We start from the raw sequence: 27,744 nt of genomic DNA, 5'->3' as shown, positions 1-27,744 counted from the left end.
TGAATATAGCCTCCCTGTTGCCTGGAAAAGGGAAAGCTGTAGAGCCTGGGTTAAAGAGAACATCTCCCTACTAGTAGATGCTCCACCTCCATTTTGAAATGCTGGGCAAGCAGATCTACCGCCCTCTTGTGGTCATGTGGTGCTTTTACAGCCACCAAAAAATAAGTCCTTTTTACTAACATCTCTCTAGCCCAAAATGTGTTTTGTATTAAGATGATGCATAACTTATGTGTCCTAGCTACAGGATGTGTATTTACAATTTGTTCTCAGTGCTATTTCTACTCCATTGGGATCTTATCATTAGAAATAAGACTGTGTGAGTCAGATAACTAAGAAACATGAAGGTGTGTGACCAAGAGCTCAGACAGCATTGAGTTCAAATTCCACCCCCCTATTCCTGCATGAGTAATGTGAGCAAACAGCCTAATCCTCTTAACCTACACAATGGAGACAAGGGAATTTTAATCTTGTGTTTATGTTTTTAAATTCCATTTTTCACCTATGAAATGGAGGTAAAATGGTACTTGAAAAACAAATGTGTCAGTAGGACTAACATAACAAGAATAATAGACTATGAGGGTACCTAAAATTTAATAAGCAACCAAATACATTTATTTTTTAGTTTTAGAGTATGATTTCTGTATATATCCCACTTAGCCTCACAGCAGAGGTGACAGGCCCTGAGATTGCTCCTCCTCCATCCTTAAGTTGCTCCCCTCCATCTCACCCATGTCCTTAGTTAGGGTACAAACACCATGGTGATCTGGAGAGTCTTGTACTTGTGTTATCAAAATTCTTATTTCAGAAGAAGGGGTGTTACTCAATTGGCAAAACGCTTGCCAGGCATGCATGGAGCCCTGTATTTGATCTGTAGCACTACATAAAAACTGAGTGTGGAGGTATGCCCTGCAATCCCAGCTCTCAGGGGTTAGAGGCAGGAGAGTAGGGAATTCAAGTTCATCCTGTGCTGCACAGTATATTGGAGCCTAGCCTAGGATTTGTGAAATTCTGTCTTTAAAAACATCTTATTTCAAAATAGTCAAAGCTTCTTGTGAATATCATTGTGGGAGAATACAGTGTAGAGTGATTGGAAATAAGAATTTCACATAGATATCAGAAGGAATTAGATATTATATATAAAACAAATATATATGTGTAGAAGAATAATAGTCTGCATAATTTTTATTGATTTAGCTGAAAATGATAAATCTACATTCTTAAATATAGATAACACATGTACACATAATATGCATGTGTGTATGTATACAGCATGCACATGTTCCAAATATAATTATGTACATGATATACAACCTGATACACATATCAAGATATGTCAAGGCAGTTACCTTCTTGTGAACTACTGAGCTGTCACAATACATTGGGAACTTGCTATTTTACTCTTGAATGGGGGACATAGAGAATAAAGAGAGGGAGACAATAGGTGCAAAACAGGAAATTTTAGAGCCAGCCAAGAGGCGGTCAGGACTTCCGCCTGCCATGCCACTGCGGCAGGACCACAGATCCCAAGTTGTGCAACACCTTCAGTAAACATTTGCTCAAGCGTACACAATGAAGCAGGGAGTTTCATTCTGTCTCCCTTAAGAGGCGGCTGTGGCAGAAGCAACCTTGCAGGTGTGAGCGGAGGCAGGCACCGCTCCTGGGACCGCAGCATGTTGCAATGGAGTCTTCTGGTAGTCTCTTTCCTCCTTTCTCCAGTTCCAGGTAGGCGCTAATCCTTCTCTGGGTTCTATCCTGTGTGTCACAGGACTGCGTGCTATCCATCGGCTCCTAGTCTTATGGTATATAATACATCGACTAGCTGTTTCTTCCCCTTTAACCAGTTTTACTAGGCATTTGGGCTGGTTTTAATCTGTAGTTTGGGAGCTATGATAGACATGAAGGAGGGCAATTAGAGGTTTGCTTGAAACATTTATTTGTCAGCTCTGGTACTTTTAAAAGAGAAAAGGAAGCTCTCATACGTTTAAACCATGAATGTATCCTTGAGTCAAATAACAAAATCTATCAAAACTAATTGTGCCAATTTTAAGTTCAATAAAACAGCAAATTTGACTGGTTATGACCACCAAGGACTGGAGAAAATACCTGCTCTTATACTTGGGGCCAGCTCAGCAACTTACGTTACTTTGAATTGCACATTTTTATGCTTAGTGATAATAGATACAGTTAATTGGCAGGATGCAATGCTCATGTTCATAATTATAAAGCATTATGAGGTTATTGGTGAGGAGGAGTTTCAGTTCTGTGTGTGTTGATGACACATTTCCCTTTTGAAGGTTATAGCAAACATTTAAGAATTTAGATGGAGTGAATACTGCTTCCTAATATGTTAGAGCAAGTAGGTTGCTCCATTTTATAAATTCTTGGCTTAGTTTCACACGACAGAGATCTGATGACACATTTCTCCAGCACGTCTATGTTTGTGACTGGAGTTTGAATATTCACCCTAGCTGGCCAATTTTCTTGGACCATAGAATATTTATTTGCTGGGACCCAGGAATGGATGAATTATGAACAAAAGTGAGAGTATTGAGCACAAAAATGCCTCCTTAATCCTCTCTGCACTTCCCTACTAAAAAGGGCTTCTCCTTTGTTTTTCAGGCTTGTAAAGATTGTACTTGACACCCTTAAATATTTAGGACACTAATATATCCTTAAATACATGAGCTCTTGACTTCAAATTCCTAGTTTGATTTGCCGATATTAAAAAATTTGTAGGGATTCTTTACTCACATTTCTTGAAAACACTGTCCCCAGTACTGTTGGGGACATCACTCTCAGTAGAAACAGAAGAACTGCGTGGGAACCAGCTCTGTTCAGGAGGAGAAAGATCACTCAGATCCTGTGACAGTCTCAAGGTTAATGGTGGGACATATGCATACTACTGTCATTTCAGTGAAACCCGGTAGAAATCAGCAGCAACTAAACTGTTTATGCTCCTCCAACTCTGCACCAGGATATGGAAGCAGGAGATCTAAAGCCTAGAAGTGTGACATCATCTCAAGGATGTGCTAACAGAGGTTCTAATTGCTCCCCAGTGAGGAGGCATTCATCTTGAATAGAATGCCACACCCTACATTTCTTTACCATCCATGTTGCCCTTTCAAAGGCATCCCCCCTCCCCACCCACTGTACCCTTGGTAGACTCCCCATAAAGATTGGTTTTCCAGCCAGAATGCATGGAACAAAAGATTTGTTTTCTTAACTCTTCATTTCTCCCTCCGCATCATTGGTACCCTAGGCATGTGCCCTCTGGCCATAACCTTTACCTGGTTCCACTAGAAATGAAAGAAGAATATATAAAATAGTGCATGATGCTCATAATGAGCTTCACCATCCCCTGAGAAAAGTGACATGGGATTTCATCACAGGAAAAGTGAAAACAAATATTTAAAAGGACATGGAAGGTGTTTGGGGAGAAGAGGAAATAAATCAGTGCATTGACAAAAGACAAGTCTCCATCCTGTTTCAGGAGTATGTCCAGGGGTGCAGTGGCTTTAAAAATACGTTCATTTCAAGCTAGAAGTTATAACTGGCTTTTATAAAGTCACTGGAAAAAGTAAGCCACTATGTACAATTTAACCTATAAAGCCAAATAATAGACTTCATTAGAATATGGGTTCCAGTTTCCCACAATGTTCATTTTTACTGAATAATGTTTAAAAGCAGAAGAATCTGAGGGACAGAGAGTCAATATCATTGTATAAACTTGCATTAAAGGCTTGATGTCTCCTTTGAAAAGACAACCCTGAAACAATTTCTAACAGATTTACAGCAAAATGTAGATGCCAGTATTATGCATAAATGTTCCAAAAATGGATCCAGATAGAACAGTATTCTAGACTGAGGTCAGCTACACCAGTCTCATTAATGAGCTTTGTTTTATTTTTAAACTAATGAACAGTTAAAGAAAAATCCGAACCACAACCACACACTCACATACCTCTCTAACCAAAATAACTGTCTTCTCTCTCTAGATCCAGTTTTGCTAGTCAAAACTAATCCAACACATGAGTTCTGTGGGAGAGAGAAAGCAAGCAAGCATTAAAACAAATTAATAGAAACATATTGTGTTACGCCTTGGATTTGTGTAATCCCTGGATGGCAGTTATCGCTGTTTGTGTCTCTGGCTTCTAAATAATTAACTTGATTTTATTCACCTGGGAGGAGGTTGCCCCATCTCCATCAAACGAAAGGATGCATGAGACAAACAGTACCTGTGTCTACTCCATCCCTTTTCATGCTGTGGAAATCCATACATCTCAGATGTCCTATTTCTAGGGCCTTCTAACTTTCAGGAGAATCGGAGCCTTTTAAGAGAAATCCTATCTGTTTTCTTCAGAGAACTGACTGTTGTGAGAGTCTGGAATGATTGGAAACTTACTTACTTCATACAGCTGAGAGAAGTTGCTAAAGACCTTAAAAAGGAATATTTTTTGCTTGTTTTGGTTTCTATTTGGAAGTGCTCCCCCACCAAAGAGTGAGTTGGAAATAAATTTTGTAAATAGTGTTTGTATGTTTTGACTCCATAGTTAAGAACTAGTTGGTAACTTTTTGTTTCATGAAATATTAGGCTTCGGACTAACTGGAAGTGTGGATTCAGCGCGTATAGCACAGAAAACTGCTTGCTGTTGGATGGGGTTACCTAGTTTGCTGTTCACCTTCTCCTTAAAGAGAAGTGGGGCTGTTTTTTTCTTTATAGGAAGGATCGGGTGGGTGTTGTCATTACTTTATATTCAAAGGAATCTTCAGTTCATTTCCTGTTAGAATCACACACATTGTGGTTGAACCCCACTGATATGGCTCTTAAACTGCTCTTTTTGTCATTAAAAAAAAAAACAACTAAAAAAAAAAGTTTATGTGTATGGGTCTTTTATCTGCATGTATATCTGCTTGCAGAAGCTAGAAGAAGGTGCTGGATCTTAGAGACAGTTGTACATCACAGGGGGGTGTTGGGACTAGAACCTGGGTCCCTTTGAAGAGTAACTTAAACACAGAGCCATTTCTCCATCCCTCCAAAATGGCATTTAAAAACTTCTTTCCACTTTTTAATTGCCAGTGTGTGAGTGCATCTGGGTGTGTACATATGCGCAGAGTGCAGGTTATCTGGGCAGACCAGAAGAGGGCGTCAGATGCCCCAGAGCTGGAGTTTCAGGACGTTGTGAGTCACCTAAGATGTGTGCCAGGAAGTGAATTTGGGCTCCTCTGGAAGAGCAGGAAGCACTCATAACCACTGTGCCATCTCCACAGCCCCACCCCTTCCCTGGTATGACACTTAAAGAAAAGAATTATTGAAGCTACAACATCAGTGAGAGATGGCTTCATAACTCCGTCTATGTGGCTAATTGTGATGATTAGGCACCATAATGTACCAGGAAGCATACTGGCACCGTCTGGTGTGCTTGTTCTGTGTCAGTGAATTAAAGGAGGCATCGGGGAATTGCGCCCATGCCATGAGCTCATTTCTGGCAAGAGCTGTTTCTTACCTCTTGGCATCTCACTGCTCTGTAGTAATCACATTTTTTTTTTTTTTCACTTTCCAAATGTACAGCCTTTCATGTTTAAAAATACTTCCCTCAATTGGTTGTTTTAATTTTTTTTTCTTTTTAACTCTTTTAAAACTTTTTTATTCATTTTACATACCAACCACAGATCCTCCTCTCATCCCTCCTCCTGCTACCCCCCCCCCCACCTTCCCCTGACCCCTACCTACTCCTCATCCCCTCCTCCAACAGGATAAATTCTCCCGTACAGGGGAAATCTAGGCCTGGTACATTCAGCTGAGGCAGGACCAAGCCGCTTCCCACTTCATCAGGGGTATGCAAGGTGTCTGACCACAGGTAATGGGATCCAGAAAGCCAGCTCATGTATCAGGGATGGATCCTGATCACACTGCCATGGGCCCCTCAAACAGACCCAGCTACACAACGTTCTTTGGTGTGCAGGGAGTTAAGTCCAGTCCCGTGCAGGTTCCACAGCTGTCAGTCTAAAGTCATGACTTCCTTGAGCTTGGTTCAGTTGTCTCTGTAGGTTTCCCCATCATGATCTTGATGCCCCTTGCTCATAGAATCCTTCTTCCCTCTCTTCTACTGGACTCCTGGAGCTTGGTTGTGGATCTCTACATCTGCTTCCACCAGACAGTTGGGGTATTCACCAATCTGATTACCAGGGTAGGCCAGTTCAGGCACTGCTGTTGTTAGTAGTCTTATCTGGACCTTGTGGATTCCTAGAAATTTCTCTAGCACCAAGTTTTTCCCTTACTCCATTATGTCTCCCTCTATCAAGATATCTCTTTCATTGCTCTCCCATTCCATCCCTCCCCCAGCTCGACCATCCCGTTCCTTCATGTTCTCATCCCCCATCCATTACCCTCTATTGCCCCCCTCATCCTCAGTTTACTTATGGAGATCTCCTCTGTTTCCCCTTCCCAGGGTGATCCATACATTCCTCTTAGGGTCCTCCTTGTTTCCTAGCTTCTCTGGAGCTGTGGGTTGTAGTCTAATTATCCTTTGCCTTACATTTAGTATCCACTTACAAGTGAGCACATACCATGTTTGTCCTTCTGTGTCTGGGTTACCTCACTCAGGATGATATTTTCTAATTTCTTCCATTTGCCTGCAAATTTCATGATGTCATTGTTTTTTTTTTTTTTTTTACAGCTGAGTAGTACTCCATTGTGTACATATACCACATTTTCTTAATCCATTCCTCAGTTGAGGGGCATCTAGGTTGTTTCTAGGTTCTGGCTGTTATGAATAATGCTGCTATGAACATAGTTGAGCAACTGTCTTTCTGGTATGGTAATCACAACATTTTAACAGGCAAGAATGATTGTCCCGCATTCCAGAACATTAAAACAGTATTTTATAACCAATACTACTACATTTCTTCACCAACATTAAAATGGATTGCATATATATTTAATAAGTTTACATTAAATTCCATAGAAATAAGGAGTACAGTGATTACCCCATGACTGTAAGAAATGAGTAACTTGAGAATTTTGTGGACTGAGCTTAGGGATACATGCAGACAAGGCCAGCTTTGGGATTTGGAGGTAGAAAGATCTTGGATTTGAGGCTAGCCTAGTGGGGCTCTGGTGAAATGAAGAACAAACAAACAAACAAAAAACAGAAAGAAATGAAAAGAAAAAGAAAAACTGTACTATTACTACAGAAGTGTGACAATGACTTATTTGTCACAACTGATGAGAATGTATCTTAATGACCATAGCCCTTTTGAAGACATTGTAGTGTTTTGTGTTTGTTTGTATTATATTATAGACTACTTGGACACATCTTAATCTGCCCCCACTTTTCAAGCAGTTAAAATTTTCCAATCTAAAATTGAGATATTGTGGTACCTGCGCTTTAAGAGGTTTTTATATTTGTATATTTTAAAATTTTGTGTATTTTACCTGTATGTATGTCTGTAGTTCACATACATGCCTGGTGGTCAGAGAAGCCAGAAGAGGCATCAGATTCCCTTAACTGGAGTTACCCACATTTATAAGCTGCTTTTCCCATGTGGGTGCTGAGAAGAGAACCTGGGTCCTCTGCAAGAGCAGCCAGTGCCCTTAACTGCTGGGCCATCTCTTCAGCCTTAGCTTTGGTTTTGAAATGTTTTCTGAGAGTAAACCCTAAGCCATGAAAAGAAAGGTTCTCTCCTTCATTATCTTAATTGGCATTTTGACTCTGAGTGCATCCTTAGAGCTTAATGAGCTTTTCTAACTTCCCAGGTTAAATTGTTCTTATGTGATCAGATGAATTAAAACCATTCCCAAACTGACACCACTAGATTTATTTTTATTTATTTTTTTTGCTTCAATTCTCAGAAAAATAAAATAAAAAGGAATTAATATTATATTCTCTGGAAAGTCATGGGGCTAAGGTGTCAAGTGCTTGGCAAGCCCCCTCGGTTACGTTTGCCATTGGGTGGACCACGGTAGTAAAAGGTTTATGTAACCATAAGTGCTTGGGGTGAGAGCGAGGATTACCATCAGAGAAGCTCCAAATCATAGCACAGAGGAAAGAAAGCTTTTTCTAGACCCTGTCTCTGTCCTCTTAGTTCCCCTGGATCTTCATCCCAAGTGGACCTTTAGCCCCCTGCAGCAGCCAGAGTGGGACTATTCAGGATTCCTTCAGAGCTACCCAGAGAGCAGGGTCCAGACCACGTGGAGAACAAAAAGGAAAATTAAAAATCCAATGAAAAAATATTAGAAAGCTCTGGATTACTCTTTAGCCTAATTTCCAGAAAAGGCTTGAGCATGAGCCTCTGAGACGTGAATTGGTTGTTTGAGATGACTTTCCACTTTCCTCACAGTGTGAATCTGGCCTCCAAGCAGCCCTGTCCTGATTGATGCCTCTCTTCAGATTCTCTACCTCTCTAATTTTCATATTTTCCTATGCCCCCAATGAAGGCTTGTCAGGATTGCTCATGCCAGCCCTTTCTATGGGCCTAGCATCAGAGCTTCTTCTTACTGGGACTATTTAAATATCGCTATTGAAAATTCTGAGGAACATGTATTCTTACCAGAAATGGTGTGCATCTGATTCCATTTTCATAGCAGTGAGGTCTTAGAGTGTTTCTACTTCATTATCATGGGAGTGATTGGCTTCCAGGAGAACTGGATTCTACTTAACTTTTACCTTGTCTCATTCCCCTGCTAAGGAGTCACTGCCCAGATCCAGCAGAGCAAAAAGAAAAGGGAAATTTAACAAGAAATACTGTCACCAGAGAGACACTTAATACCTCCCTGAGAAATATTAAAAGACAGAGATTAAAGACTGGGGGCAGGGAGGGATGGGTTTCCAGTGTTGTCCAGCGCCCCTTGTATCAGGACATAAATCACTGAAGGGCTCTGTGTGGCATCACCCATCGTGATGGTCACTGCTGAGCAGCTGATTCTGTCCCACAGCTTTGTCTTCTCTTTCTTTTTTCTACCCCAGCAAACACAGTAAAAGAACCCCTCAAGGTCAAGAAATATGAAGTGGTTTATCCCGTAAGACTCCATCCAATGCGTAAAAGGGAGACCAAAGAGCCAGATCAAAAGGTGGGTACATCTGTGATTGTCTTCTTTCTTGTACATGCAGCCTATGTGTATGCCTGTGCACACGTGTATACATGAGCGAACATGTAGGGGGAGGCCATAGTCATTCTTTTTCTTTCTGGCTTTTCGAGACAGGGTTGCTCTGTGTAGCTTTGTGCCTTTCTGGATCTCTCTCTGTAGACCAGCCTGGGCTCAAACTCACAAAGATCTGCCTGCCTCTGCCTCCCGTGTGCTGGGATTAAAGGCATGCGCCACCACTGCCAGGCGGCCATAGTCATGCTTTTTTAAAAATTAATTAAATATATTTATTTATTAAAATTTTTTTCATTTTACATACCAACCCCAGTTCCCCCTCCCTCCCCTTCTCCCACCTCCTCACTACCCTCCTGTTCTACCCCCATCCACTCCTCAGACTGGGTAAGGCCTCCCCTGGTAGTCAACAAAGTCTGCGTTGTTTGTCATGGTATCCACCTTGGTTGTCGAAACTGAGTCTCTCAATGGACTGGAACACTCTCATTGACAACTAGGCTGGCCAGGGAGTCCCGGAATCTACCTGTCTCCATATGTTCTTGGCTGGGATTAGAAGCATGGACCATCATGCCAGGCTTTTTAAATAGGTGGGTTTGGGGAATAGAAATTAAGTCCTCATGCTTATACATCAAGTACTTTACCAACTGAGCCATCTCCCAGGGAACTCCTCTGGTTTTTCAGTGACTCCTGAATAATATATATATATATATATACACCTTTGGAGAGTAACAATATTAGTGATTATATTAGTTTGTTCTCCAAGCTATTATTCTTCACTACAGCCCAACGTTCTATTAGCTTCATTTTATACATTAAAGTTCTGAGAAGTGACATGCATGATCCTTGGACACAGAGTGTAGATTTTGATATTTTATAATAATTTATGCTGTATGCTTACAAATAATTGTATATCTTACCTGATCTGTTATTTACCTATCTACTATCTATTCACACACATATAATTGTTGCCTTAAAGTAGAATCAGAAAATAAAACATTGCAAAAAATGTAAGTTAGCATTTTATCTGAAATTTTAATCTTTTCTTCATAGATAGCATTAAAATTTGTATAATTCTTACATTGTAATGAAATAACACATTGTCAGCCAACACTAGCTCATATTTTTAATTAGTCACAAGAGGAAAGCTAAAACATGATATCCAGATGTGGGCATGGTAGTGCACACTTGAAATTCTAAGGGTTTTCTGTATGTTTGTGAATTGGATGCTGGCCTGGGCTATATAGTGAATTTTAGGCCATCCTGAGCTATAATTAGAGGGCCTATCTGCAAATTAAAATAAGATGTTCCATTCAACAGTGATATTCTAATTACCTACATTCTGCAACATTTGATGGAAGTAGAAACACAGAGATAAATGAGGCGTAACTGATAATTGGAATGACTGAAAACGTAACTAACCAGGAGTGTGTACCCCCCATTTGAAATTTTCTTTGTGACATTTCTTCCAAGGCCAATTGGTGCTAGTAGAACTCTTAGTAGAGTATGTGTACCAGATTTTTGGGGGCCACCAACCAGCTCCCATATCACAACACAGACTTATTATTAGTTTTGAATGCCTGGCCTAGTTTAGGCTCCTTTCTGGCTAGATCTTTTAACTTAAATTAACTTGTTTCTCTTTATCTACCTTTTGTCTTGGGGCTTTTAACCTTTCTTTCTTTCTTTCTTTCTTTCTTTCTTTCCTTCTTTCTTTCTTTCTTTCTTTCCTTCTTTCTTTCTTTCTTTCTTTCTTTCCTTTTTCTTCCTTCCTTTCTCCTTCTCCTCCTCCTCCTCCTCCTCCTCCTCCTCCTCCTCCTCCTCCTCCTTCTTCTTCTCTCTCTCTCTCTCTCTCTCTCTCTCTCTCTCTCTCTCTCTCTCTCTCTCTCTCTCTGTACATCTTGCTTTCCTGCTTCCTCCAGTGTCTGTCTGCCTGGCTTCTGGCCCTGGGCATGTCCCTCTTTCTCCCTCATTCTCTTCTTCTCCTCCCTTTCTCTCATGCCTAGATTTCTCCTCCTACTTATTTTCTCTACCCTCCAGCCCTGCCTATCATTTCCCTGGCTAGCAAATGGCCATTCAGCTTTTTATTAGACCAATCAAGTACCTTAGGCAGGCAAGGTGAAACAGGAACACATCTTTTCATAATTAAACAAATGCAGCAGAAACAAATATAACACACCTTTATGCAGTTAAAGTAATATTCCACAGCATAAACAAATGTAACACAACCTTACATTGTTAAAGTAATTGTCACAATGAGTCTGTTTCTCAAACTAGCTTTATCAGGAAAATAACCCACTGACTCAGATGGAATCCATCTGTACGAGAGTCTTCTTCAAGAAATTTTTCTTTAAATAATTTGTTTCAGCATCAAAAATGCCAGGTACATTTTTTCTGAGTGTTTTGAGGAAAGTTTAAATACAGGTAAAGTGAGTTTATCACAGCTATGAAGTGATTTCCTTACACATCAAGCTTTTATTTAAAATTTGCATTTTGGTATGAAGTCATTTAGTTATGTGTATGTGCCATGTGTCTGTGTGTATGTGTGTACGGGTACCTATAAAGGCCAAAAAAAGGTCATCAGATCTCTTGGAGATGGAGTTAGAGTTGCTTGTGAGCCACACTTCTTGGGTGTTAGGAGCCCAGCAAGAGTCCTCTGAAAGAGCAGCAAGTGCTCTAAAGGCATGAGATATTTCTCCAGCCTCTCAATATTGATTTTTAGAGTGATTTTGCGGAGGGATGTGCTTGATGTGGTGTGGTTGGTTTTACTGTAGATACATTGTTTGTCTAGGTTACCTCTACATAGCCACGCTCAACTTACATTTGCCTGATACCTGGTGACCAAATGGAAAGGGTGAATGTGTGTTCACATTTAACTTTGCTAATTCTCCTGTTGAAAGCTCTGGCTTTAAATATTCCTTTGCCTTCAAGTGCACATAATAATGGTGATGCGTATACTATATGGAAGATGGAAGATTTATCTATGCAAAGAGAAGTAAGCTGAAAATAAGTGCTCCATGTTCAAGGCTATGCTGCCTCTGCCTCTGGTGCCCATTGTGGCACATGCCTTATGACTCAATTTCAGTGGTTTACACACACACACACACACACACACACACACACACACACACACACACCTGTATTTCTGTCTCCCTCCCTCTCCCTCTTGATCACTTAATGTTTTCTGTGAAGCTATTGTGGCATATTTATGTGCAGACTAACAGAATCATTTCCTGAAATCACACTTCATGGCTTATCTTACACAATTTGGTTCTTGAATCTAAAAATGCTCATTTTACAAATATGGGCAGTGTGCACCTATGGATGTGTTTTGTGTGTGTGTGTGTGTGTGTGTGTGTGTGTGTGTGTGTGTGTATGTGTATGTGGTGTGTCTATTAGAGTAAATGCAATCTTCCCTTCTAGTTTGATGATGTCTACTTGGGTAGCTTAAAAATTTTATTACATTTTTATTTATTTCGTGTGTGCGTATATGTATGTAAAGTGCAAATGAGTGTGGGGTCTTCATGGCATGATGCTTATGTGGAACTCAGAGTTGAAAGGCAGGAGTTGTTTCATGCTTTCAGCCACATGGATTCTAGTGACAGAGCTCAGGTTGTCAGGCAAGTACCTTCACCCACTAAGCCACCCACTAAGCTGGCCCTAGTTAAAGCTACTTTCTATATCTTTGGCATATCCTTGCTCCCCCAGTCTCCCTCATTCCATCTCCTAACCTATGTTCTGGAATATAAATATTTGAGGCATTTATCTAGTTATTCTTTATCAATGAAAAATCAGGAGTCAGATGTCGAGGTAAGAACCTGGATGATCAGAGAAGCGGGGACGAATGCACCAGTCACCTTCTATTTCTTCTTTTCCCCCATCCTAAAGGGCTGAGATCCTCTCTCTGCCCCACATTACTACTTCCTTTCTCCTATCTAGTCCCCAGTCCTCCAAAACCTCTATGGTTAACTTTGGCTAGCTTAGTTAGCCAGCATTTTTAAGACCCTGGGGTCAATTCCTCCCAGTACACATACACACATGCTTGTGTACACACACACACACACACACACACACACACACACACACACACATACACACACACACACACACACACACACACACACACACACACACACACCACACCACACCACACCACACCACACCACACCACAGAACTAATTTGTCTATTTAGTTGGTGGATTGATCTGCTATACAGGGTAAAGGCCAGTGGTTCTCAACCTTCCTAATGCTGTGACCCTTTAATACAGTTCCTCATGTTGTGGTGACCCTCAACCATAAAATTATTTTCATTGCTACTTCCTAGCTGTAATTTTGCTACTGTTAGGAATCACAATGTAAAAATCTGATATGCAGGATATTTGATATGTGACACCCTCAAAGGGGTCATGACCCACAGGTTGAGAACTGCTGGTCTAGAAAGACAGCTGGTCTCACAGTCTGCTGCTAGAGAAAAGCAAGCATTACTTGCTGAGGATTAAGTCCATATAAATTGCTGCTTTTTGATTGTAAGTAAATCTTGGTGTATTTCTGCAGGATGCCTTTGAAACTGAGCTAAAGTACAAAATGACAGTGGATGGGAAGGTGGCTGTGCTTTATCTGAAGAAGAACAAGTGAGTATGTGTCCAGCTGCTATCATCCTCTCCAACAACAGGCTGAGCAGGCAAAGTGTGCTGGCAGAGACCTTTACTGGCTTTCATGCTTCCAACATGTGACCCGCTGGTCTTCACTCCTAATGAGCCCAAGGAGTCAGCACATACTCTTTCCTCTTAAAGTGATAGAGATGCATTAAGTAAAGTAATAGTTTACTAGGCTTTTGTAACTATAAATAAAACACAGTCAATGGGGCACCAGAATACAGATTTGGTATTTTTACCAAGTGCTGGAGTGGTTGCTTTAAGTTTTGCTTGTTTGTGTGCTTGTGAGCAGGCCTCACGCCATTGGCAACTGTCCCTTGGAAAGGACTGGGGTGGGGGTAATGCTAGGCCTTTGGCCAAACTGGTTACAAGCACTTTATTTCTGTCACCTTTGACCTCTGCTTCTTCCCAAGTTTCTCCTAGCAACCAAGTCCCATGTGAAGAGGGGCTTGTTCCACAGATGTCTGGAATGTACCTACCCCCTCCCCCCCCTCCTGGCCTGGCCAATGTGAGCAACGTTTCCTGTGTAGACTCGTCTGGCATACAGGAGAAGCTGAGGAGTTGAAACTTGTCTGCACAGCTGAGGACGTCTTATTCATTTGCTGGACTTTCAGCTGACATGTGTAACCACACTCCTCCTTTTTCTTTCTCCAGAGGACTCCTAGCACCAGGCTATTCGGAAACATACTATAATTCCAGTGGAAACGAGATCACCACAAGCCCACAAATCATGGTAAAACAGCCTCCCAGGTCCCTTGGTAATGGAGTATGCCCTGCAGGCCTACATACAGTGTCCTTGCCAGGCAAATAGGACAGTAACTGCTTTTACAGGCTTGGTGCTGTTTTTTTTTTTTTTTTTTTTTTTCTCTCCAACAGCAGTAATTACTTGATTGATCTTCTCAGATTATTATATTTTCCTAAGAATGATAAAGGATGACCCCAGTAACCTTTTCCAGTTTTCTTGGGAGGCAGGCAGTAGGAGTATATATTTTCATTAGAGTTGTTTTCTGCAAGGGACTCTGTAATGCCATAATGAATAGAGAAGCATGCTTGCTGCTTTTAGCCATTGCTATCACACCTCCAAATTACATGGTTGGTCATACTCAAGACTACTTCTTCAACATCAACTGTAGGACTCCATATTGCCATAAGTAATTACACTCTTGATCTGTCTTCTGAACTCCCATATGGAGCTTGACACATGAAACCCATAACTGTGTGGCATCCTCCTCCTCAGGTCTTCTTTCGATCCTTTGAGCCTTCAATCCTTCTGAGATCATGTAGGCCAATGCCACATCTCTACCAAGATAGATAGAAGGGTCTGGCATGGAAGGGCTACATGGAGAAATAACTCTGACACTTTGTTCCAAATAGAATCATGGCATGTTGTGCAGGTTAGCTTTAATCTAGTTTGACTCTTTGGACAAACAACCTGAATAACCCATAAGTTTAAAAAGGGGAGATTGGTTGGGGGGAGGGCATCACTCCAAATTGGAAAAAGTACAAAGAGCAATAATACATTTTTGAAGAAGGAAAGTAAAAGTCAGATTTTTGGAGACTCGGATTTTAAATTTAGATAACTAAATCCATTTTTTTTTCTAAATAGTGCTCTACTACTTTGTACTGTTTCAGCATCATCAATACATTGTAATAATATGTAGAATATACTATACAGTGTATAATGTTATATATTACAATATATTTACAGTACTATATATAATATACAGACTGCATAATATAAACATTTGGGGAGTCATGAATTATTATAAAAGGTTTAACACATAAAATCCACATGTTGAACTTTTTTTAAAAGTCTCTAACTTAACAACTGTGCAGCAGAAAGTTGTTCCCATTCAGGATTTAAAGTTCTAATTGATCATGAAGTCTAAGACTTCTGAAGACTTTCCTTTACAGAATACTTTTCATTTCCCTTAGGATAGCTGTTACTACCAAGGACACATCATAAATGAGAAAGTATCCGAAGCCAGCATCAGCACATGTCAAGGTCTACGGTAAGACTTCAGGAGTATTTCCACATCCCACTGATATAGAGCTCACGTTTGATAAGTCTGAAGACCCTCAAGTATAACTAGTTATATAGTATAGTTAAGTGTGATTCATAAAGGCTACAAAATTTTGAAATTTTGCATCAAAACACTATTTCTTTTTAAAGCATGAAAATTATACAACTGCACTGCCTTCCATTTTGTTTTTATTCCTCTGATCATGGAAAAGTGAAGATTTTTGAGATTTGATTTTATAGTCAGACGCTTTGAGAGTGTAAGGTCTCCTCTACTCTCTTTCCTCACTTTTATTTCTCTCTAGTTTTTATTCTTAAGAACATTTGTATCTTTTGGCCTGTTAATGACTCCCTATGTCTCTGTCTACCCTATGATATCTCATCAGTACCAAGAACTGACCAATTTTCTTTTCTGCATTTTGAGATGGATACAATAAGGAATCAAATCTCAATGTGTTCTAAATCAAGCAAATCAATTGTCTCACAAATCATTATTTTTCCTGTATTGTTGACCTCATGGATGAAATAATCAAGTACTAACTTAGCTAGTCAGGCATCATGAAGTCTTTGAAGATTCCATGCCTCATCCCTCCAGCTCCCATTTCCTTTTCAAGCTCCTAAGATTATGTCCACTGTATCTGTCTCTACTGAAACGTTCTACAGTAACTACCATGTTCTTCAACTACACCATTTAAAACAACACCCACTCTTGCTCTCTCCCAGTTCTAGACACTGTACACTCATGCATCCCTACTTCATAATAATTAGATATACTTGCATATATATCTTTGCTAAGTTACATATACGTTTTTTTTATTATTTCTCCATATTCATTTTCCTCATTTTTGAATAGAAGGTTCACAAAGGAAGAGATGGTGGACCTCTTTTATCCCTTGCATTTAATACAGTGCTCAATAGTCTCATTAAACACGATGCAGACCAATTTTAATTAAGAAATAAAAATACAACAGCAATTACTGATTATTTGTACAACAGCTTATAAGCCTTAAAAATTAATCTAGTTAGCAGTCAGCCACTAAGGGGAAGAGTCAAGTGGGGTGGTCAATGAGTCAGCTCAGACTCCAGTACCAGAGTTTGTGAAGGAGTTGGAAATCTGCCCTGACCACATGTTCACCTGCTTCTCTCTCCACCGCTAACATCCTCCTCACAGCTCGTCTCTTTTTCTATTTTATAGACTAAAAAGTGAGGCTGCTTAATTAAATAATGTTTCTCTGGCTTTTTAGTTAATCAGAGACAGGCCTAGAATTTTAATCCCTTCAAGACTCCTAAGCGTTCTTTCCTTTCAAGGCCCCTGTAGTGTTAGAACAGGATGACAACTGGGGACTAAGTCAGGAAACATCTCCAGAGTCAGAAACAGATGAGTTGGGTTACTTTGTTACCAAAAAACTAAACTTCTTTGGCCTTGGCTAGGAAATGGTGATGACTTGGAGGACTCTGTGTCTGTGCAACTCCAAAAGAATATCATTTTGTTAAGAAGCCTGAATGTTCATGTTTCTCAGGGGCTACTTCAGCCAAGGAGATGAAAGGTATTTTATTGAACCTTTGAGCTCTGTGAGCCTGGATGAGCATGCACATGCAGTCTTCAAGGATGACCCCAACGAAGACCAGGCTAACAGCAGCTGTGGCGTGGATGATGTGTTATGGCAACAAGGGCTGCATCAGAGAGTGGTCCTGCCTGCCTCCAGGCTGATTGTATGTAGAGTTTGATTGTTAATTGGTACTTTTGTTTTGTTTCCTAACTTGGGCTCTAATCTTTTTTCTTCTTTTCATATGTATGTTGTATGTACATGCATGTGTGTATACATGACCCTATGTGTGTCTGTGGAGACCCCACATTGAGGTCAAGTGTTTTCCTCAAATGATACCCAACTTACATATTGAGTCACAGTTTCTTGATGAGCTCAGAGCCTGCCATTTTTGATAGTTTGCCTAGCCAGCTTGTTCTAGGAATTCCCAGTCTCTGACCTTTCTGTTCTTGGGTTAAAGGCAGTCTGCCACACCTTTGGATCTTTCACAGTGGGTTTGGGTATCTGAAGTTCAGCACCCACATTTTCATAGGCAAGGTTTTATCTGCTCAGCTACCTTTCTAGTTCTTGGTTCTAATCTTATTGGTGATCTTAGTTCACATTTTATAGCCACTAATGAAACTAATAATTTATAGTTTTTCAATGGCAAAACATTGCTGTACAGTAATAATTTACTTAGTAGGAATCTGTGCATAAACTATTATCATCAACCATATGCAAAGGCTAAAAAGAAATCTGAAATATGATACACTACAGCTAGGAGCAGACAGCACTCACAGTACTTTCTGGAGCTCATAACAATGAACAAATGTGTGAAGACTTTTCTTTTGAGGTGGAAATATGACAAATTTGTCCTAAAAAATATTCACTGTACTAGGAATCCAGTAACAAGGAATATAAACACACTATCTCCAGGAGCACAGAATATTCTTTTTTCTGGAGAATAAGACTTTTTAAAAAGATTTATTTATGTATTTTATGTATAAGTGTCAGACAACATGAAAGATGGTTGTGAGCCACATGTGGTGTCTGGGAGTTGAACTCAGGACCTCTGGAAGATCAGCTAGTGCTCTTATCTGCTGAGCTATCTCTCCAGCCCCATAGAATATTCTTACATGGAATCTTGTTTTTTTTTTTGTTTGTTTGTTTGTTTTTCCTTAAAAGGATCTAGGTACTATCATTAAACATGTGTATTCAGTCTTGTAGCCATGTAAATATCTGATACAATGTTAATATGTAAAATAGAACTACTCTTTTTTATGTACCAAGCACAATATACTACCTTCTCACTCTTTTCCACAGCAGTTAAACACTGTTCCACCCCCTGTTCACTATTCATTGTGGCCCGTATCGGGGGATTATTGTTGATTTCTCTTTCCTTTCTCCACATGGTATCCATCTCTCAGCTTCCCTCCACTTAGTTCAGCTCTTCACTGGGCTCTCAGGTAGTGTCCCAAGGTCACCATGACAACAACTTGTATCTGTCCTCTCTATGTCTCCTCTGACCTTAGCAGACTCTACTCTCCCTGGCCTAGGTTGAGTGATGTTTCATTATAAATTGCATCATGTTGAAGCCCTTAGATGGCTTTCCATTCATCATGTTTAGCATAAAATTCAAACCACTGCCATGAGTTATAGATGTCTGCTTGATTCTGTCTAGTATCCCCTGCTTTGTATGTCCCCCCCATGCATTTTCCATTCTATTTATTCTGACCCCCCAAAAAAACCCAATCTTTTTTTATGCTTTTTAAAAATATCTTTGTCAATTAACCATAGAGGTTGGGGTTTTACATTTTTTTCCAGATTACATTCCAATTATTTTCATTTCTTGGATTCCGGTTTTTATGAGTATGCCTTCTAGTCCAAGTCTTTAAAAGGGTAACTTCTAACTCTCTATTTTGAAATCGTTATCTAATCACCCAGCTTCAATCACTCATCACATCCATCCCACAGTAGTTACTTAATATGTGTGCGTGTGTGTGTGTGTGCATGCATGCATGTTTGAATATGTGTGTGTATGTGTGTGTGTGTGTGTGTGTGTGTGTGTGTGTGTGTGTGTTGTGAGCTACTAAGTGGATGAACCAAGTAGACTTATCTATCTTAGTCCCCAGAGTGCTGTGGCTGCATGGAAGGTGTTAGTAAATACCCTGTTCTTATGGAAAATGGGAGATAAGTATACATCTCACTAGATAATATATGAGTTCTACCTTCAGTACTTTTCTGTTTCTGGTGATGGAAGCATAAAACACAAGCATTTCTGAGCCTTGTCTGTATGCAGGCCTAAATGTTGTGGTAGAGTTAAAATAGTAAAAATGTCTGTCTTGATTGTCAGATACAATCTAACCTCTAAGATGATACATGCTAAATAAGAGATCAATAGAGAAACATTGTCTTAATCATGATCTTCCTTTTGTTTCAGAACTTGAATGACAGGATTGTTCAAGAACCTAAGAAATACATTGAATATTATTTGGTCCTGGATAATGGTGAGGTAATTACATCAGATAAATGCATCTCACAAAATTCTCTGTGCATAACTTATTGTGTAAAATAAAAATGTCTAGATCCATTTAGAAATCAAGAACATTTTTTTTTTTTTTTTGGTGGTAGTGTGTGTGTACTTCTCTTCTTTGGGCTTTACTGCTGTGGTGTTATCTACTGCCTGTGTTTTCATGGGTGTGTCTGACTTCCTTAGGTTGAAATTTTCCTTCTAGTGCTTTCTGTAGGGCTGGGTTTGTGGATACGTATTGTTTAAATCGGGTTTTGTCTTGGAAGGTCTTGTTCACTCCATCTATGATGATTGAAAGTTTTGCTGGGTATATTAGTCTAGGCTGGCATCCATGATCTCTTAGTGTCTGCATTATATTTGTCCAGGTCCTTCTGTTTTCAAAATTTCCATTGAGAAATTGGGTGTTATTCTGATGGGTTTGCCTTTATAAGTCACTTGGCCTTTTTCCTTTGCGGCCCTTAATATTCTTTCTTTATTCTGTACGTTTAGTTGTTTAATTATTATGTGGCGAGGGGACTTTTTTGGGGGGTGTACTCTGTTTGGTGTTCTATAGGCTTCTTGTATCTTCATAGGCATTTCCTTCATTAAGTTGGGAAAGTTTTCTTCTATGATCTTGTTAAATATATTTTCTGTGCCTTTGAGTTGGTATTCTTCTCCTTCCTCTATCCCTATTATTCGTAAGTTTGGTCTTTTCATGGTGTCCCAAATTTCTTGGACATTTTGGGTAATGACTTTGTTGGTTTTAGTGTTTTCTTTGACTGATGAATCTATTTCTTCTACCGTATCTTCAACACCAGAGATCCTCTCTTCCATCTCTTGCATTCTGTTGGTTATACCTGCATCTGAAGTTCTTGTTCATTTACTCAGATTTTCTATTTCCAGCATTCCTTCTGCTAGTGTTTTCTTCATTTTTTTCTATTTCCCTCTTCAGGTCTTGGACTGTTTCTCTCGTCTGCTTTTTCATGATTTTCTTTCAAGGACTTATTGTTTTCTTCTGCTTTAATTGTCCTTTCCTCTAGTTTTTTATAGCGTTCTTCCCATTTTTTTGTTTGTCTGTTCCTCCACTTTATTTTTTATTTCTTCTATATAAGACTCTAGCCTCTTCATGATGTTACTTATAAAGTTGTTTTCTTCTGCTTCTTCCATTCTGTGATATACAGGTCTAGCTGTTGAAGAGGGGCTAGGTTCTGGTGATGCTGTATTGCTCATTATTTTGTTGTATGTACTTCTGCCTTGACGTCTGCCCATCTCCTTGTGGATTCATTCTTCTCCCCCAAGACCCAGCTGTAGCACTTTTGGGCATATACCCAAGGAATGCTCAATCATACCACAAGGGCATTTGCTCAGCTATGTTCATATCAGCATTGTTTGTAATAGCCAGAACCTGTAAACAACCTAGATGCCCTTCAACTGAAGAATGGATAAAGAAAATATGGTACATATACACAATGGAGTACTACTCCACAGAGCAAAACAATGACATCCTGAGGTTTGCAGGCAAATGGATGGATCTAGAAAAAATCATCCTGAGTGAGGTAACCCAGACTCAGAAGGACAAACATGGTATGTACTCACTTATAGGAGGATACTGGATGTAAAACAAATATGACTAGACTGCTACACAACTCCAGGGAGGCTACCTAGAAAACGGGACTCTAGGAAAGACACAGGGATCACCCAATGACAGCGAAATGGATGAGATCTACATGAACAACCTGGACGACAGTGGGAGTAATGAAGGGCAAGGTTTGAGGGAAAGAAAGCTTAGGGGAGCAGGAGATCCCAGCTGGATCAAGAACAGAAAGGGAGAACAAGGAATAACAGACCATGATAAATGATGACCACATGAGAACAGGAATAGGCAGAGTGCTGGAGAGGTCCCCAGAAATCCACAATGATACATCCTCTGTAGACTGTTGGCAATGGTGGAGAGAAAGCCTGATGTGACCTAGTCTGGTGATCAGATGGCCAAACACCCTAACGGTCGTGCTGGAACTCTCATCCAATAACTGATGGAAGTGGATGCAGAGATCCTCAGCTTGGTCCCAGGTGGAGCTCCAGGAGTCCAATTGTCAAGAAAGAGGAGGAACTGTAAGAGCGTGAATTGTTGAGACCAAGATTGGAGAGGCACAGGGACAAATAGCCAAACAAATGGAAGCACATGAATTATGAACCAAAGGCTGTGGAGCCCCCAGCTGGATCAGGCCCTCTGGATAAGTGAGACAATTGAATATCTTGAACTGTTTGGGAGGCATCCAGGCTGTGAGACCAGTACCTGTCCTTAGTGCATGAGCTAGCTGTTTGGAACCTTGGGTTTACACAGGGACACTTTGCTCAGCCTCGAAAGAGGGGACTGGACCTGCCTGAACTGAATCCATCATGTTTAAATGAATTCCCAGGGGGGTCTTGGCCCTGGAGGAGATGGAAATGGAGGAGAGGGGGTTGGGAGAAGGTGGGGGTGGGGGAGGGAGGGGGGAGGACAGGTGAACCCATGGCTGATGTGTAAAATTAAAACACAAATATAATTTTTAAAAAGTCAAAAAATAAATAAATAAATAAATAAAACTGGAAAAAAAAGAAATCAAGAACATGAGCCATACAGAGAAATTATTCTAAATCTATGAAATTGATATTTATAACAAAATTTACAGATGTTTCTTCTTCTCAGAAAGAAGCAACTGACAAATATACATAAATCTCATTGTTGGCCCTATAAGTCTCTTTTCTTACTGTGTTTAGAGATCCAAATTTAGTTTTTATTTAAACTCCTTCATCACGTTGTTATTGGTAAAGGAGTTAATTTGTAATGTAGGATTTATGCTCTAGAGGGAGCGGTCATAAATACAAAGACCCAGTGCAGGGGCTCTTTGGAGAAAGTTAACCTTTGGTGATAGATACCATTTAATTTATTTTCTTTAATTTATATTTTTAATTGTGAGTTTCTAAACAAGTGCTGTGTTTAATGCCAAAAAAAAAAATGCTTGAATATCAAAACTATTGGGAAATTAGTTATCCCAGAACCAAAATCTCTGGTCTCATTTTATTGAACACATCTACGATGCACATGTTTAGAAAATGGTAAGCTATGCTTTATTCTGATTCTGCACAGTTAGAAAATCAAGAAACTTAAATTAAAACACATTTAGAATAAATCACTCATCCTATTGGGTCACAGTTTTGCTTGAGACAGAGTCTTGGTATGTAGCCAAGGCGGTCAAGACCATGGTCCTCTTGCCTTGGCCTTCCACTGTTGAGAGTACAACTATGCTGCAATGCATAGCTAAATTTCTAAGAGCTGTATGTTATCCTATTTCAAGGAAGAAAACATAATGTTATTGCCAAAATGTTTTAATTTCCATTAAAAAATGAGTTGATTTGCTTTTACTTTTAAATATTAATAACTGATAATTATAATCACTGTAAAGTAAGTTAAGTTGTCTTTTTAAATCTTTCAATTATTTTAATTTCTATCAGCCCCTATTTCTGTCTTTTCATTGCCTTTCAGTTTAAGAAGTACAATAAAAATCTTGCTGAAATAAGAAAGAGAGTGCTTGAGATGGCCAATTACGTCAACATGGTATGATATTTTCATTAACTGTAATTTTAAACATTTTGTTAAAAGATGTTCTTGAGTGTTTCTCTGAATGAACATGAATCTAGGAAGGCAAGCCAAGTCTCCTGAGGCTAAGGCTGAAAGGGACTCTGAGGAATGATGATGAATTTTGCTATTTCAGTAGATATTAATGCTTCTGAAAGGCAGCTCTCAGCAGGCCAGAGAGACAAGAGCAGAGGTGTAGGGATGGTACAGCTGCCTCCATACACAGGAGACTTCTCTGAGGACCAAGCTTAATTCTTCATTATAGTTTTCTTTCTGTAGCTTGTTCTGTTCTACGTTTTCCCCTTATCCCTTTTATACTACCCAAGACCAAGATTTCTCTGCAAGAAAAGATTGCCTCATAACCACAAGTTACTTATTTTCCAAAAACCATTTAAAATCTTTACAGAAAAAGAAATCACAGTATGATCACAAGTTACATGTTTTCCTTAGAAGTCCATAAGTAGTTAAACATTTTTCTTTGTATTAATTTTTCCACCATAACATCTTCACCCCAAAGCAATGGTTCATTTTTTACGGATTAACAAAGTTTTAAGCAAGCTAAGTATATTTCAGCCAGTTCCTTTTGTACTGGTGGGCAGCTGTTGGCTATTTCACTGTAGCAGATTTCTATCCTTAATTCTACTCTCGAGAAAGTTTAAACAAGTGATCACTTACTTTTCTTTACACACAATAGGGTAATTTAATTTCCTTTCACAATTTTTTTCAAGGTGCATACTGGGGTCTGTGATTAATTCTGTAAGTTACATGACCAAGGAACTCAGGCCTAATCTTGGGTGTAGGGACATAATTGCTTTCTTTAATCATCAGCCTGTTTTTCCACAGGCAGAACTCACAGGTCTATAATGCATGAAACTTTCTTATTCTTATTTTCCATCCTCCGCAAATCTCATATCTAACAAAGGAGAAGATGGCTTCTCGTCTATTTTTGCCCTTTTTGTACCTTTTATTGGAGCAATTGGCAGAATATTTAAACTATTGCCCTCATCATCTTTACTGTCTTAACTACCTGTATCTTTTAGGCTAGCTCCGAAAGTCCAATTAAATCACAGATCTAACTAATCATCATTACTCTTATAAGAATCATCTTCATTATAATCTGCAAGTAAATTACCCAGTGGGGAGTGGGATTTTTCCAAGAAACAACCACAGTATACTAGATATAGTGGGGTCCTTTCATACAGTAATCACACCACGCCAGGAACAGCAGGAACACAGCAGACAGTAGCAGGCAGGAAGAACAGGGGGCATTCTGGAAACAATCCTCCTGGGTCTTTGCCTCTCCAGGATGTACCCAGCATAGTTTTTCTCTCCATTGGGCTGTATTCCATAAGTACCATTGGTGACTTTAGCTCCTCTGACATGGCCACCAGCATATTAATACCACCCTGTTCTAAGGACCAAAAAACATAACAAATCAAGCTTTGTTTAGTAGGCTTTTGTTTCCCAAAATTAACTTAAGCATGTACCAATAACCAAATTCCAATAGAAAATTATTCCAGGGAGTTAAAGAAAAAAAAAAAAAAGGAAAAGAAAAGAAACAAAATAGACCCATCATGTCTGGAACTGAAGTACCTTTCTTACCTGTATTATCTCATTCAATCTTGAAAACACCCCTCAAGATGTTACTTCAATGTAATTTTCAGATGAGCATTTTGTCTGAAAGAGTACAGCAATGCTCACGGTGATGAAAGAAATTCACACATGATTGCTTCTGAAAGATAAAGTGCAGTGGAAATATGAAAAGATTATCCCACTATTATAACCCATTGCTTTTCAATGTATTCTCTTTGCACAGCTTTACAAAAAGCTTGATGCCCATGTGGCCTTAGTGGGAATGGAAATCTGGACCGATGAGGATAAAATAAAGATAACTCCAGATGCCAACACCACCCTGAACAACTTCTCTAGGTGGAGAGGGAAGGATCTGCTAAAACGAAAGCATCATGATATTGCCCAGTTAATCTCGTATGTATGGCTTCTTCTTTGCAGTCTAGATGGCATGTGCCATAGACTATTGTCAGAGCCTTGGCAATGAGAGTGATATCATGGAGCATGTATAAGTGGAAGGAGCTACACAGAGGGGAATTGAAAGGCTTTAAAGAAATACTCAGATGGGTACTTGTTGAATATGTTTTACTTTGGGTCCAAGTATTGGCTTTTTTAAATTATAAAGATAAAGCAATCTGTCTTTTATCAAAATTCTGTTTTATTGTGCCTACACAAAAGAAGAACAAATTTATATCATGAAAAGAGGGATTTAGACTGTGTTTAAAAGAACTGATTCACTTTAGCCATGAGTTAGGAGAAACTTCTAGAATCAAAGTAAGATTGAGTGTTATATTAAAACCCCACATCTAGACTATTCTGCTGAAGGGCCATTTAAAAACTAGAGCTAAAATAGATACAATGGATGAAAGCTGCATTGAACTTTGACATATGAGATCAAGAATGTGCCTCTGCACAGGTGCAAAGTTTCAGTGATGTCAGCTTCCTCAGGGAACAGTGCATGACATGCAATTGGGCAGCTTACATCCTGTAGAATTAATTTATACTTTGTACTGATCAAAAAAATCAATTCAAAACTTATGAGTTTAATATAAGCTTAATTCCCATACACACACACATACACACACACACACACACACACACACACACACAACATCTGGGCTAGTATGACTGGAACAGGCCAGGCTGTATTCCTCCATCTAGTATTTCATGTGGCCAGCATAGACTTCTTCCAATATAGCTATCTCAATGTAGCAGGATTTTTTAAAAAGTGTTTGGCTTCTCTCACACTTCATGAAGCCCAGGGGAAACTTGGCTCATTGTGACATAGCCTTAAAGTTTGCATAGCACCACAATGGATGTATGATCTTAACCACAATAGATATATGCTTTTAACCACAATAATTGTATAATCTTAACCAAAATACCACACCCCATTGTTGGAGAATATTATTTTAAGGTGTGTTACTTTTGTTTATGTTGCATTTGTGTAACTCTGTTAAGCTGTGTTACTGTGCTTGTCTAAAACACTTGATGGTCTAATAAAGAGCTGAAAGGCCAACAGCAAGTCAGGAGAAAGGATGGGGGGTCTGGCAGGCAGAGAGAATATATAGAAGGAGAAATCGGGGAAGAAAGAAGAAGTAGCCAGAGAAGGAGGAGGACACCAGGGGCCAGCCACATAGCCATCCATGGAATAAGAAGGAAAGTAAGATATGCAGAAGAAAAGGAAAAAGACCAGAGGCAAAAGGTAGATGGGATAATTTAAAGATAAGAAAAGCTGGCAAGAAACAAAACAAGCTAAGGCCGGGCATTCATAAGAAAGAATGAGATCCTGTGTGTGATTTATTTGGGAGCTGGGTGTTGGGCCCCCCAAAAGAGCAAAAACAACCAACAACATTTTGGCATACCAATGTGGTACTAGACTATCCCTAGGGCCTGAGAAAACTGAAAACAACAACAAAAAAATGGCTCCTGTAAGAGTTTCTGCCAGACATTTTCTGTTGGTCAGTGAGTCCTTGAACAGATAGTAGGTTAAGTAGGAGCAAAAACGTAAGTAAAAATGCCTGCCACAGTGCAAGCATCAGCATTTTAGAACTCTAGGAAGGCTGAATACAGTTCTCAGCATGAATATCTGACAGGACTCCTGTCCTTCAAATAGCCCCCAGTGCTTCTCCTAAACCCTCCTTAAAAACCCTCCTCCACCTGGCTCCTGTCACTTCCTGAGGGCAGGTGAATTTTATTTAATCAAACACATCTTTGAGTCATTAAACAAATGTTCCAGAGCATAAACAAAAGTAACACACCTTAAAACAATATTCTACAACACCCCAGGGCCCATCCATTTCCAAGATGAAGGTGCTCATTGGGCTGTGAGCACTCATTGAACCTCATGGCTGGAGAATAGCAGGCAGACACAGCTATTTAGCTTGGAAGAGCAACTTCTAGATTGAGATACTCTTTTGGGTGGAGTCTGTTCTCTAAGTTGGAACGTAATGAGTTCCTGAGGTATGACCTTAGTTGCTAGAGAACCTAAGTGATTTGAATCCAGACTGTCTCCCAAGTCAGTTAAACTGCTATATATTTATATAAGACAGAACAATGGTATAGAGAAATGGAAATCATAGGCAAGATTTAAATGTGTAGATAAATTTTGTTTTCATTTTTCTTTACTAAGAAATTTTCTACTCTCTCCACATGCTATCCACAGACCCCCTCCTCCCTCCTCCCACCCCCAGCCCTCTTTCCCAAGCCACCCCACATCCCCACATCTCCCAAATCGAGGTCTCCCATGGGGAGT

The 27,744-nt window shown here is 39.6% G+C and overlaps 1 protein-coding gene across 1 annotated transcript in view; it reads left to right on the top strand.

The window, feature by feature from the left end:
- Positions 1-1,670: 1,670 nt before the first annotated feature.
- Adam28 (ADAM metallopeptidase domain 28) overlaps positions 1,671-27,744 on the top strand; it is a 57,670-nt gene continuing 31,596 nt past the window's right edge. The window contains exons 1-9 of the mRNA XM_036199981.1: positions 1,671-1,722; positions 8,967-9,070; positions 13,646-13,722; positions 14,401-14,479; positions 15,682-15,758; positions 17,287-17,479; positions 19,733-19,804; positions 23,328-23,399; positions 25,237-25,406. Coding sequence (XP_036055874.1) covers positions 1,671-1,722; positions 8,967-9,070; positions 13,646-13,722; positions 14,401-14,479; positions 15,682-15,758; positions 17,287-17,479; positions 19,733-19,804; positions 23,328-23,399; positions 25,237-25,406 — 896 coding nt within the window. The remainder of the gene's footprint in view (positions 1,723-8,966; positions 9,071-13,645; positions 13,723-14,400; positions 14,480-15,681; positions 15,759-17,286; positions 17,480-19,732; positions 19,805-23,327; positions 23,400-25,236; positions 25,407-27,744) is intronic.

This window comes from Onychomys torridus, chromosome 9 (genome assembly GCF_903995425.1).
Source record: "Onychomys torridus chromosome 9, mOncTor1.1, whole genome shotgun sequence".
Lineage (NCBI taxonomy): Eukaryota > Metazoa > Chordata > Mammalia > Rodentia > Cricetidae > Onychomys > Onychomys torridus.
Note: the sequence above shows the minus strand (reverse complement) of the source record. Positions and strands in the feature narration are given on the sequence as shown.